The sequence below is a fragment of the Felis catus genome, chromosome A3, assembly GCF_018350175.1.
Source record: "Felis catus isolate Fca126 chromosome A3, F.catus_Fca126_mat1.0, whole genome shotgun sequence".
Classification (NCBI taxonomy): domain Eukaryota; kingdom Metazoa; phylum Chordata; class Mammalia; order Carnivora; family Felidae; genus Felis; species Felis catus.
In genome coordinates, this window is record NC_058370.1 from 87,031,746 (window position 1) to 87,045,325 (window position 13,580).

The window sequence follows — 13,580 nt, forward strand, 5'->3', positions numbered from 1 at the left end:
TGGGAGAGCTGGAGCTAGGGGCCAGAGCCACAGATTCCCAAGTCCAATGTCCTCTTTACCAGATCTCTGGGTCACCCATGACACCAATGCCCTGTACAACACACTATCAACACCAATGCAGATTACAATTTAATTAACAGCCAAACGTAGCCTACAGGGGGGCGTGTGGGCTATAGGACTCTGGGGGAAACAGAGAGGCTGGGAATGGGAAGTCTTTATTGAAGGAAGAGGTGAGTAGAATCAGGGAGGTACTCAGATAAGAAGGAATTAATGGAAAATTTCAGGCAAAAAGGCTTTAAATAGACAGGAAGAAAGACCCAACATATACATTTTTCTTCAGGGGAAATAAATATGTGACAGATTTAGAGACCAAAATATTTTGTTTTGTTTTAACTTTTTTTCACATTTACTTATTGTTGAGAGACAGAGTGTGAGCAGGGGAGGGGCAGAAAAAGAGGGAGACACAGAATCCAAAGCAAGTTCCAGACTCTGAGCTGTTAGCACAGAGCCCTATGCAGGGCTTGAACTCATGAACTGTGAGGTCATGACCTGAGCTGAAGTCAGATGCTTAACTGACTGAGCCACCCAGGCACCTCATACAGACCAGAGTATTTTGAATAAGGATATAACTCTTCATTACATAGAATTTCTCTTGTTGTCTCTTCAGTTTGTTTGTAACATTTACTAATAATTTTAATTCCCTAAACAACTCTGTCTCCCTTAAAGACAAGGCCATCTGCAGAGACCACATCTAGCTCAGTGGTAAATATACAGGCTCTGGGCTCAGACTGCCCAAATTCAAATCCATATTTTACTATTTAATAACTGTGTGTTAGACAAAATCCTTCACCTTTCTGTATCTCTGTAAAATATAAATTGCATCACTTTCATCTAAGGAGTTTTGTGAGGATTAAATGTGTATATTAATCATTTTGGTCACAACCTTATAACGGTTTGTCACTTCGGTTGTGATACACCTTTTTATTTCATGTAAATGAACAGAAATTACCAGAGTACACCGCATACAGTAAAAATAAATACTGTTTTACAAAGATTTGGTTTCTGTTACATATGCCTATGTATATATGAATTATTTTGTAAAAATGTTATCTCTTGACGGCTTACTTTTAAAACTGTTGGGGTGCCTGGCTGGTTCAGTCAGTGGAGCACGTGACTCTGATCTTGGGGTTGTGAATTCGAGCCCCACAATGGGTATATAGATTACTTAAAAATAAAATCTTAAAAAAAAGGAGGGGAGGACTTGGGTGGCTCAGTGAGTTAAGCAACCAACCCTTGATTTTGGTTCACGTCATGATCTCATGGTTGGGTTCATGAGATCAAATCCAGCTCCATGCTAACAGTACAAAGCCTGCTTAGGATTCTCTCCCTCCCTCTCTCTCTCTCTGCCCCCTGCCCCCACCCACACACACACACATACCCCTACCCCACTCAGGGGCTCACTTGCACACTCTTTCTCTCTCAAAATAAATAAACTTAAAAAAAAAATGTGAGAGCCACTGAAATAACATACAGAATAAAGCTTCAAACAGTGCCAGTCACAAAGTTAGCACTTAATGCTAGTACTGCCATTGTTGCTATAACGTACCCACCAATTAAAGTTGGTTATAGAATTACACAAAGTAACACAAAGGCACTTTGAAAACTATGATATAAGACATTAATGTAAGTTAAAAGAAGCAAAAAGCCCTTCTCTCCATCTCTAACATCCACACAAGTAGAGCCCTGTTCAGGCACATATTCCTTGCTTGACCTACAAGTTATTTGTTACACTGAACTGAAGAGTTCATAGACCATGATTTCCTTAACACTGTCATGCTCTGTCAATATTTGCAGAGAAATGGAGGCTTGGCGCCAAAGTGAAATTATTTATTTTTACTTGGTTGGGACACTGGGGTGAGGAAGGCGGAAGTCGTGCCCATGGGTAGCTAAAGGAAGCAAGTGAGTCAGAAACTGCTTGCTCCCACAGAGCCAGGTAGACTTGAATGTGCCACAGACAAGGCTGGACTGACACATACTTCAGCCTTTGGGTAGGGCTGAATCATTTCCCACTCCCAATTCTCACCCAGACACCAATTTTTTAATTAAAAAAAAATGTTTAAATAGCACTTGAGCCAAGGTATAGTTCACACCAGGAAAAGCTGGGAATCCCTAAAAGATACAAACGGGGTGACTTATGCACCAAAAGGTTACCTGAGAGGTTCTTTTAAATGACAAGCTCACCTAAACTTCAAATAGCACTTCAATTTTAAAACACTGACTTACAGAAAAATTTGAGAAAGTGCTCACCAATAAGGAAATCAGAAGGTCTGGAATCCATCCTCCACTGTGTGACCTTGAATTAGTCACTTCATCTCTCTGGGCCTAAGTGAATTCATCTGTTAGAAAAAGAGAGAGAAAAAGATAACACCTACTTCAGATCACTGTAAAAATTAAAGATAGTATGCAGTAAAATACTAGCACAGGATCTTGCGCTGGTAAATGCACAATAACATCTGTCCCTCCATACTGAAAGTTAATACCACTTGTGGTAAACTTAGGTTCACCGGTCAGCTAGCCTCTGAAAATGGTCACAGGTATCCAAACTGCTTCATGGAAATTCTAAGAAATTTTATAAGACCATTTCTCAGTCTCTCCAGCACACCAGCCTGTGCTAGAGGTCTAGGAAATCAGTAACTTCCCATCTTATTTCTTAAAGCAGTGGTTCCTAAATGCTTTGGTAACTGGGGGCCCAAATCATCCACTGGCACTGCCCCCCCCCCATTACCCATTATTAAACTTAAGACTATGAGAGACTCGGCATCACACCTACATTTTACAGTTATAAACATTCCCATTTCAAATTAATGGGGGAAATGCATTCAAATTCGGCAGCTTAGGTTTGGACCAGAGTGGTTAGAGCACTGGCTGCGAGGGAAAGGCGCTGGCCAACACGCACGGGGTGGGGAGGTGGGGGCATTTTGGAGCTTTCGGGTCGACCCCCAATTTCTCGTTGGCAACGAATCCAGGCCACGTGTCGCCATTTTGTGTTCTGGAAACATGGCGGCTACCCCGTGGGGAAGGAAAGGGGCGGAGGGACCGCCACGTTAGCTGCTTTCCCTGAGGGATCCTGAAGCACGTTGTGCACACGTCTGTCTGTGTGCCTTTTCTGTCTGGCTTAGCCGAAGGAAAGAGAAAAGGCTAGAAATAAACGTACACGAGCCTCCCAAGCGACCTTTCTTTGGCGAGAGGGACGTGCGGTGGCGAACCGGCAAGAAAGGCCTTCCAAGATGGCGGGGCCCGACAGGGGCCGCCCCCAAGGGGAGCGGGGCGAGGCGATCGCACCAAAAGGGGAAACGGGGGAAAGGCCGAAACGCAGAAGCGGGAAAGTGAAGAGTGTGGGGGGAAATCGCAAGAATTCTCCAAGCACTAACTCAGCAACCCTGACTAAATGCGGTCCCAAAAGGAGCACACCATTGTCCTAAATGCCTGTCGAGACTGCCACGACTAAAACGACACTGTGGGATTTCTGTAGGTTCAACCGAAAAAAACTTGCAAAATGCAAACAAAGCATTATGTAAATGGACGCCATTCTTTTTTTAAGGCCCTGTTTCCAACACTTCCCAGAAGTCATCAACAGAGCCGCGACTCTAGCGGTGGCAGGGGTGGGTTTCGGTCTTTTTCCTCACCAGCTGCCGTGGGGAGACCAGGACAGGGGTGGGGGGCCTGGTACGGGGCGCCCGGACGCCTGGGGCGAAGGGGCCCCACGTGCCCACGCGCGCGCGCGCTCGAGCACGCGCCCACCACACAAGCCTCGCCTCGCCGCCCCTCCCCCCCGGAAGACCGCGGCTGCCCCTCCCGTCTCCCCACACCCTCGCGCACGCGCTCTAGCCGCCTCACGCGCACGTTTTAAACCGGCGGCGTCCCAGCTGCCGCCTGCAGTTACCGCCGGGGCTGCCCGTGTCGCTCCGCATCCAAGCCCTTTTTGTAAGGCGGGAAAATAATGTGTCGCCCCCACTCACAACATTAACATTCCCAAACATCTGCCGGTGCCGCTGGAGTTAATAAAATGTACGTTGGTTTTAAAACCTTGCCGGACTCACAGATTCTGCCCATCGTGGCTTTATCTTCAATGCTAAGCTGTTAAAAGAGTTTTTTTTTAATTACCATGCGAAGGTTGGCGCAATCTTGTGACCTAAAAAATACGGGTCCTCAGTTTTTTTCAAGGGGTCCTGCGCGGCAAGCACTTCCGGGGTCAGAGGGTACGCGGGGTTGAAAGCGGGCTTCCCGCCCCGCCCAGACCGCCGAGGCTGCCGCCGGAGTCGCCACCGCCGCGCCCTCGCCCACCCGCCCGCCCGCCGCTCCCGGCCCCGCTCGCCCCCTCCGCCGCCGCCGCCCGCCCCTGCGACGACGCCGCGGCCTCCCGCCCGCGCCCGCTCGCTCCCGCGGCCCTCGCTCGCCTCGCGCCGGCAGTTTTGGGCCTACACCTCCCCTCCCCCCGCCAGCCACCAAAGACTTGACCACGTAACGAGCCCAACTCCCCCGAACGCCGCCCGCCGCTCGCCATGGATGCCGGTGTGACTGAAAGTGGACTAAATGTGACTCTCACCATTCGGCTGCTTATGCACGGAAAGGAAGTAGGAAGCATCATTGGGAAGAAAGGGGAGTCGGTTAAGAGGATCCGCGAGGAGAGTGGCGCGCGGATCAACATCTCGGAGGGGAATTGTCCGGAGAGAATCATCACTCTGACCGGCCCCACCAATGCCATCTTTAAGGCCTTCGCTATGATCATCGACAAGCTGGAAGAAGATATTAACAGCTCCATGACCAACAGCACGGCGGCCAGCAGGCCCCCGGTCACCCTGAGGCTGGTGGTGCCGGCCACCCAGTGCGGCTCCCTGATTGGGAAAGGCGGGTGTAAGATCAAAGAGATCCGCGAGAGTACGGGGGCCCAGGTCCAGGTGGCGGGGGATATGCTGCCCAACTCCACCGAGCGAGCCATCACCATTGCTGGCGTGCCGCAGTCTGTCACCGAGTGTGTCAAGCAGATCTGCCTGGTCATGCTGGAGACGCTCTCCCAGTCTCCGCAAGGGAGAGTCATGACCATTCCGTACCAGCCCATGCCGGCCAGCTCTCCAGTCATCTGTGCGGGCGGCCAAGATCGGTGCAGCGACGCTGCGGGCTACCCCCATGCCACCCATGACCTGGAGGGACCACCTCTAGATGCCTACTCGATTCAAGGACAACACACCATTTCTCCGCTCGATCTGGCCAAGCTGAACCAGGTGGCAAGACAACAGTCTCACTTTGCCATGATGCACGGCGGGACCGGATTCGCCGGAATTGACTCCAGCTCTCCAGAGGTGAAAGGCTATTGGGCAAGTTTGGATGCATCTACTCAAACGACCCATGAACTCACCATTCCAAATAACTTAATTGGCTGCATAATCGGGCGCCAAGGCGCCAACATTAATGAGATCCGCCAGATGTCCGGGGCCCAGATCAAAATTGCCAATCCAGTGGAAGGCTCTTCTGGTAGGCAGGTTACTATCACTGGTTCTGCTGCCAGTATTAGTCTGGCCCAATATCTAATCAATGCCAGGCTTTCCTCTGAGAAGGGCATGGGGTGCAGCTAGAACAGTGTAGGTTCACTTATAACCCCTTTCTGCTGTTTTCCCATGATCCAACTGTGTAATTTCTGGTCAGTGATTCCAGGTTTTAAATAATTTGTAAGTGTTCAGTTTCTACACAACTTTATCATCCGCTAAGAATTTAAAAATCACATTCTCTGTTCAGCTGTTAATGCTGGGATCCATATTTAGTTTTATAAGCTTTTCCCTGTTTTTAGTTTTGTTTTGGGTTTTTGGCTCATGAATTTTATTTCTGTTTGTCGATAAGAAATGTAAGAGTGGAATGTTAATAAATTTCAGTTTAGTTCTGTAATGTCAAGAATTTAAAAATTAAAAAATGGATTGGTTAAAAAATGCTTCATATTTGAAAAAGCTGGGAACTACTATCTTAAACTCTTTGTTGGTGCTTTTTTTTCTCTTCCCTGTTAGCGTTAGGCCTTTGTAGGGAGAAGGTTGGGCCCATCCTTGGTGTTCTCTCCAGCCCTTTTCACCTATTGGTAAGATTCCATTCCCTTTCTGTCCCAACAAAGGAACATGGCAGGCTGGGCCTGCTTTGGGATATTTGCAGAGACAGAGGGGCTCTCCCGGAGAGTGACATCCCTCCAGCCAAGTTCCAGAGAGAGGTCTCTGCCCATTTCTCTGGTAGAAAACCTGGGTTTTCTCTGAAAAAGTATGGCCATTCGGTATAAATTCTGATGAATGGCAGTGTGTCCTCCCCTCTTGCCAGCCCCACCCCCCACCCCAATCTCACTGGGAAAACTCTTAGCCAGGAACAAAAAAATGTTCTGAGGTGGGAGGAGCCTGGGGGGAACCCAGAGAAGAGGTGGGGGAGGGAAAAGGGCTGGGCTGGAGCTGGGATGGGAGGGAAAGGGGCAAGGGTGGGTTTGAGGATGTGGAAGAGGGCAGGGGTGGTGGTAGGGATGGAGGGGTCTTGGGCACCAGGACAAAATGGGGGATGGTACCAGCGGGGCACATGTGTCGAGCATGCACCTGTGGCAAGCAGCCTGTCAGAGGATGTTATTACACCTGCCAAGTGGTGAATCCAGAAACAAAAGAGGCCCAGCTTCTAACTCTTCAGCTGTGTGCAATGTTAGAGAAACCATACCAGGAAATAATCCTGCCTAAATGGGGCAGGCCTCACAGACAGGATTGTAGACAGATCCGTTGACTATAGTCTGAAATGGTGTTAAAAATGCAGATACCTGGGTCCCACCCCCCAAATCTAAAAGGAAGACCATTTTTAACAAAACCCCGAATCGTTCTTAGATTTGAGTGCCACTGATTTCACCGGTGGATTAGGAAGATCCTGCTGCGAAGGCCTAGTTGCCTTATGTCCACACCAGCCAGTAGGATTAGGCTAGACCTCATGAGAAGAAAAATTCTCTACCATTAGGCAAAGACACGCTAGAAACAGCAATATAAGACAGTGAACGATTAGGTGCCAAAGTGATTAGTTCAAACCCCAGGCACTGTGGGAGATCACTAACAGCAAAGAGAAATTCCTGTGGGAGGGGAGTATTCCACACAATATTTGTTGAGGCTTACTCTCTACAGGATATCTGTTCTTTTTTTCTAAACTACAGACCTGGTTCCAAGAGTCCCTGGAGGTAAGATTGGGGCCTACCATACATTTTATACACAACTGTGGAGTCAGGCAGGCAGTCACTGAAGGGAACCCACATTCTGGAGTTAAACCTGAGTTCAAATTTGAGTTCTGCCTGTTGTGGCCTTGGGCAAATTAGTTAACCTCTATATAAAATAGAGGTGTTAAAAGTACACATCTCTTGGGCTTGTGGAAAAAAATGAGAGCGTGTATGTAAAGCACAACACTGCTTACAACACAGTAAACTTCAATATACTTAAGACTAAAAAACCAAAGGCCCATTTCTGTCCACAGTGTCTCTGGACAGAAAGGACAAATATTTAAAAGTTAGAGAACAAACCAGTGTGTACTAAATGACAAGCCAAGAGAAGACCATTGGACTGAGGGACCAGGACAGGAAAGGGACGACCTAGTGAGGACCCAGAAATAGGTTCATTGTCCTCTGGAGATAAAGAGCACAAATCATGTTTTCATAGAGTAGGGTGGGAGTGGATAATTAAATTAATCCCTCAAACCCAGGCCAAATGGTCTTTGAGGAGTCCCTAAAATTTGTTAGGTGAAGTGGTTTAAATGCCAGATCAAAATTAGGCCTCAAATTTCCCTCAATGTCTTTCCCCTCCCATCCATTCAAAGGCAAATCTGGCAATAATTTGTAAAATAATGAGTTAGGCTGCAAGGCACAGAATGAATGGCAACTTGGATGGACTAAAGTCGGGAACGGCAGTTAGAAAACTACCTCTAGATTCTAATACAGGTTGGGAAGTGGCATCACTAGGAATGCATGTAGAAAGGAGCCAATGCAAGGGAGATTGAAACTGAATGTGGAAGCCAGGAGAGATCTAAGGAGGGGAGCAATGAATTGAGACCTGAGGATGGAAGTATTTTCAGGGAGGAATACTCAACAAGTAGCTAGAAATAGACAAACTGAAAGAGTGAGCTACATGGAGACAGGTAAAGGAGGAAGATTAAGCTTTGGGGTAAGGGACCTAGTCTACTTGTTCACCATGGTATTTCTGGTGCCTGTCACCATAACATATTAGCAGTATTTGTAGAATGAATATAGAAGAAGTAGCCAATGAAGAAGTAGTCAAAGCAGCAGGAGAAAAACTAGGGTAATGCCCTTGAGAGGAGTCAAGAAGGAAATTTTCAATAATGTTACAGAGAGATTTAATAGATTTGATTGAACATTTACTTTGTACAAAATACTTTGACCTAAAATGATGTTTTGGTAAAATTGGAAGATGTGTAGTAGCTAATTAAAAGCATAGTATGTGATAAAGAGAGGGAAAAGGAGTAGAGGAAGCCACAAAATCATTTGAGGCTAAAATAGCCTTGAATGCCAGAATAAAGGGTTTGAGCTTTATCCTGAAAAGTCGTGAGCCCCAAATAGTCTTTAAGTGTACCCCTTCAGTAAAAAGTCTTTAGCATATACACTATTACATGTTTATTTCTAAATTACTATATGTATATTAGTCATGCTTACTTATAAACTTAATGCAAGCATAATCCTAAATATTATATAGTTAGAAAACAAAAATTTTATAACAGTTCAGGTAAACAAATTGAAATCTAATTTCTAATCATTTTTTGTGGGTTTTTTTTTTTTTTTAATTCCTTCCACTCATTTGTAGAGACCACTTCAAGGTGATACTGAGGAAGACACTTCCAATGTCATGGATATCCTTGGGAAGCAGAATGTCAGAAAAGTGATGGGAAGAAGGCAGATTACACCAGAAGAGGAGGGCCTGGGAGTAAGGAATTGGAGACAGGAGTGTAGATCACTCAAATGCTGAGGGTGCAAGAGAGAAAGAGAAATAGTACAATAACTTGAGTCAGGGAGGATTGGGGAAAAGATTTGGGGTTGGCGGGGGGAGTGGTTTGTTGTTTTTGAAAGGAGCTTCACTAAAGGCAGATAATAAGGAACCAATAGGAAGCTGAAAATAAAAGCTAGGTAAGAAAGGACTATGGAGGGGCACTTGGCTGGCTTGGTCAGAGGAGTGTACAGCTCTTGAGCTCGGGGTCATGAGTTCAAGCCCCACATTGAGTGTAGAGATTACTCAAATAAATAAAACTTAAAAAAAAAAAAAAACAGGACTATGGATAGAAGAGGATCTTGGAGCAATGAATATCAGGTGCCAGGCCAGTCTATTAGAATTTAATCCACTTTGTCCCCTTTCCTATCAGGACTTGCATTTCAGCACTCTTCTCTTGTCTCTTTGGGGCAGTCTGAGCATGTCCCATCCTCTTCTGGAATGAGGACTGGAAATCAATAAGCCCCCTCTGCAGTTGCTGTGTTTCTTGCTGCAGCCCTATCCTACCACCAGCTGTTAGGCCACAAACACTGCCACAGTCGAGAAGACTGAACAGGTCAACAAGCACCTGTTGGGTCATAGCCATAGGAGTTGTCCCATGTGTTTAGAAGACTGGTTTTCCCCAATCCCCAGGCCCCTCTCTTGCCCCACTCAACATACACACGTGTGCACTACCACTACGTACGCCACCCCAGCCAGCAGTTTGGGCAATGAATCACCACTCAGGTTCACCCCAAGAGCAGCTACTTATTCTGTCACCTGGAGAGTAACATTGTTGGCTAAGGGCTTGAGGTTTGTGAGTTGAACATACCTCACTCCTGCTTCTCATGGCTACCCTTAGTAGTGAACCACGCACTGTCCAGCATCGCTAGGGTTGTCACCTCCTGCCAATGAGGCAGCACCTAGCCAGACATATAAATAGGCAGTCACCACCAGAGAAGCCTTCCATTGCCAAGTCCTCTGGCCACCTTGCCTGGCCTGGCCACTGGAGGGGCCTTCCTAAAATTCCAATCTGACCACATCACTCCCCTACTTAAAGGCCATCAAGTCCCTCCTCCACCCATGGTCTACAAAAAAAACTCCAAACTCCTCAGCATAGCTTATAGATCCTTCTGGATCTGTTCCCCCCAGCCTCACCAGTGCAAGGCCTGCCAGTCTCTTATCTCTGTCTTCATTCTCCCATAGAGAATGACCTGTCATTCCCCAAAGTCACTCTGTTTGGGCATCCCTGCACCTGGGAAATAATGGTTTCTCTATAATTCTAACCCTGGCTGTCCTCTTTGTTACCTGCCTGGGGTTCTGGGACACCTAACTGGGGCTCCTGCTCTTGAGCATCAACATTCTAAAAGGAAAATTACACTCTGGTAAGGATCAGGAGAGCTGAGTTCTAGTCTTGGCTTCAGCATCAACTCCCTGGGTGATCTTGGACAAGTTTTATGGGTCTTTCTGGGTCTTAGTCTTCCATCTGGGAAGAATGAATAAGATAATATCCACAATTCTCTGGCTGCCTTGGGAAATAATACTGCCTTTGTGGGCACCCATCCCTGCCTTTGCCTCTTGCCACAGGGCTGACTTCTGACACACAGACCTTCTATAAACACTCTAAAAGAGAAAAACAGAAGTTAAAAAAAAAAACAAAAACTGGCTGCAACAAGCCCCAGCTTGCCATTTTGGGTAACTATTCATGGGAAATTGATTAAAGAGGAAGGAGGAAGGAAGGAACTACCAGGAAGATTTGCTTTGAATCTCCCAGAAGGTGCTGTCACCTTTAGATGTTACCGGGAAGAGGAAAGGACAGTAGAGGGGAAGGCAAAGGGCACAGACAAGAGAAGGCTAGTTCCCCAGGCAAAACCCAAACTCCCTTCTCCTCTTTTCCCCTGCTCTCCTGCCCTAAATATAAGGGCTCTGTGAGGGGGCTCTGGCTCCTGAGTGCCACCTGGACCCAAGTTCACTAAAGTAGGGAGACAGTGGCTTAGCTGTTCCCCTTCTCCCAGCAGCATTAGCACGCGAGACATCTGCCACCAGGCTAAGTACACCTTGGTGGGGAGCTAAGGCAACAGTACTTTAGCAACAGCAAACATACTAACTACACCATTCACTCCTGGGTGGTGGAAGACATCAAATTAGTTATTCCCTGAGAAGTTCAACCATAGTGAGGGGACACACTTTCTTAAATCTTACCTCTACATAGATGAAAAGCTGTGCCTGCATTTGCTAGTTCACCTCTATTTCAAAAAGCATTTTCTAGGGACACTGGCTGACTCTCAGAAGAGCATGGGACTCTTGATCTCAGGGTCATAAGTTTGAGCCCCATGTTGGCTGTAGATATTACTAAAAAATAGATAAACTAAAAAAACAGCATTTTCTATTGTGTATCAGCTATATTTAAAGTAAAAGATAAAATAAATATCAGGGGCACCTGGGTGGCTCAGTCAGTTGAGCGTCTGACTCTTGATTTTGGCTCAGGTCATGATCCCCCGGTTGTGGGATTGAGCCCCATATCCAGCTCTGCACAGAGCTTGCTTGGGATTCTCTCTCTCTCCCCTCTCACTCTCTGCCCCTCCACAACTTGCACTCTCTCACACACATACTCTCTCTCTCTTTCAAAATAAATACAGATTTAAAAATAAAATAATAAAAAATAATTTAAAAATAGAAACGATAAAAACAAAATTCCCTTCTTAATTAATCAAAAATTTTAAAGCATTTTCAGAGTTTGTTCAGTATGCCCATAAAAGAACCTTCTCTCACTGGCTCCTGACTTTAGTGCGGTTAAATGTAGTCATTCCCCATCCTGGAATCTGAGCCACACCAAGCAACATCTCCAGGACTGGCTAACATGTATGAAAAGCTTACTATATGCAAAGTGCTGCTCTAAACACTTCAAATGAATTAACTCTGATTCCACCAGGCCCTGTACAGTAGATATTTTGATGCCATTTTACAGGTGAGGAGACAGTCACACAGCAATTAGGTGATATGTCCAATGTTACAGAGCTAGTCAGTAGCACAGCCAGTATTTCAACACAGGCAATGTGGCGCCCAAGCTGCTTTCTAATTTTTTTATTCCCCAAGCTGCTTTTTTAATCACTATTCTGGACTGTCCCACCAGGCCAGAAAAACTGCCCCTGGGAGAGTCTAAATGGACAGATAGTGTGCACATTATTTTGTCTTTGATAACTTCTATTACCCAATTTTCCAATTAAGATGGCAAAACATATTTTTATAGAACGTACATGAATATGTAATGCATATGAAAATCCATGCTGTTAACAACCTCTATTTGTTTTATAGACTCATCTTTTATTTATTTTTATTTATTTACTTTTTTAGAGAGAGAGCAAGTGCAGGGAAGGGACACAGAGAGAGAAAGAGAATCCAAAGAAGGTTCTGCACTGTCAGCACAGAGCCCAACTCGGGGCTCCATCTCATGACACTGAGATCATGATCTGAGCGAAAATCAAGAGTCAGATGTTTCACCAACTGAGTCACCCAGGCTCTATATTACTTTTTAAAGTAACATATATATGCTCCTTTTTTTTTTTTTTATAATGGGATAATACTCTACACACTAATTTGTATGGTGTTTTTCTTTTAACTGAAATATCATTCAGATACCATAAAATCCACCATTTTAAAGTGTGAATTTAGTGGTTTTAGTATATTCACAAAGTTGTGCAATCATCACCACAGTCTTACGCCAGACATTATTATCTCCTCAAAAAGAAACCCATATCTATTACCAGTCACTCTTCATTCCTCATCCCCTCCATCCAACCCCATCCCTGGCAACCAATAATCTACTTCCTGACTCTATGGATTTACTTGTTGAGATATCATATAAATAGAACAATACGATATGTGACCTTTTGCATCTAGCTTCTTTCATTTAGCATGTTTTCATGGTTCCTCCATGTTGTAACATGTATCAGTACTTCGTTCCTTTTTTTGGCTGAATATAGTCCATTGTATAACTATACCACATTTTGTTTATCCATTCATCAGTTGATACACATTTGGATTGTTTCCACTTTTTAGCTATTATGAATAATGCTATTATGAACATTTGTGTACAAGTCTGTGTGTGGATGCAGATTTCATTTTTCTTGGGTATATACCTAGGAGTAGAATAGTTGGGTCATATGGTAACTCTGTGTTTAACTTTTGAGGAATGGCCAGACTGTTTTCTACAATGGCTACACCATTTTCTATTCCCACAGCTGAGTATGAGTTTTCCAATTATTCTACCTTCTTGCTAATACCTTTTTTTTTTTTTTTTTGGTAGTTATCCTAGTGGGCATGTGAAGTGGGACCTCATTTTGCTTTTGATTTGCATTTCCCTTATGATTTGCATTTCATTCATTGAGCATCTTTTCTTGCACTTATTGATCATTTAGATATCTTCTTTGGAGATACATCTATTAAAATACTCTGCCCATTTTAAAAATTGGGTTATTTGTCTTATTTATTGTTGAGTTGTAAGAGTACTTTATGTATTCTAGGGGCACCTGGGTGGCTCAGTGGATTAAGCGTCCGACT

The 13,580-nt window shown here is 45.2% G+C and overlaps 1 protein-coding gene and 1 long non-coding RNA gene across 10 annotated transcripts in view; one reads left to right on the plus strand and one right to left on the minus strand.

Moving 5' to 3' along the window:
• LOC102901279 overlaps positions 1-3,680 on the minus strand; it is a 66,840-nt gene extending 63,160 nt beyond the window's left edge. For 5 of the 9 annotated variants that reach the window (XR_006595652.1, XR_006595653.1, XR_006595654.1 and 2 more), the window contains exons 1-2: positions 3,215-3,678; positions 2,308-2,396 (exon numbers count right to left, since the gene is read on the minus strand). This is a non-coding gene — a long non-coding RNA (uncharacterized LOC102901279). Of the gene's footprint in view, positions 1-2,307; positions 2,397-3,214 lie in introns of all 9 variants that reach the window. The other 4 variants (XR_890144.4, XR_002154896.3, XR_006595650.1 and 1 more) reach the window with 3 other exon arrangements.
• Positions 3,681-4,384: 704 nt separating this feature from the next.
• Positions 4,385-6,020, plus strand: PCBP1 (poly(rC) binding protein 1). The gene has a single exon (XM_011281113.3). It carries the CDS (start codon positions 4,563-4,565, stop codon positions 5,631-5,633), a length of 1,071 nt encoding a protein of 356 aa, XP_011279415.1. The 5' UTR covers positions 4,385-4,562; the 3' UTR covers positions 5,634-6,020.
• The last annotated feature ends 7,560 nt before the right edge of the window (positions 6,021-13,580 follow it).

Coding starts and splice junctions, on each gene's coding strand:
- PCBP1 (XM_011281113.3), top strand. CDS start 4,563: ATGGATGCCGGTGTGACTGAAAGTGGACTAAATGTGACTCTCACCATT.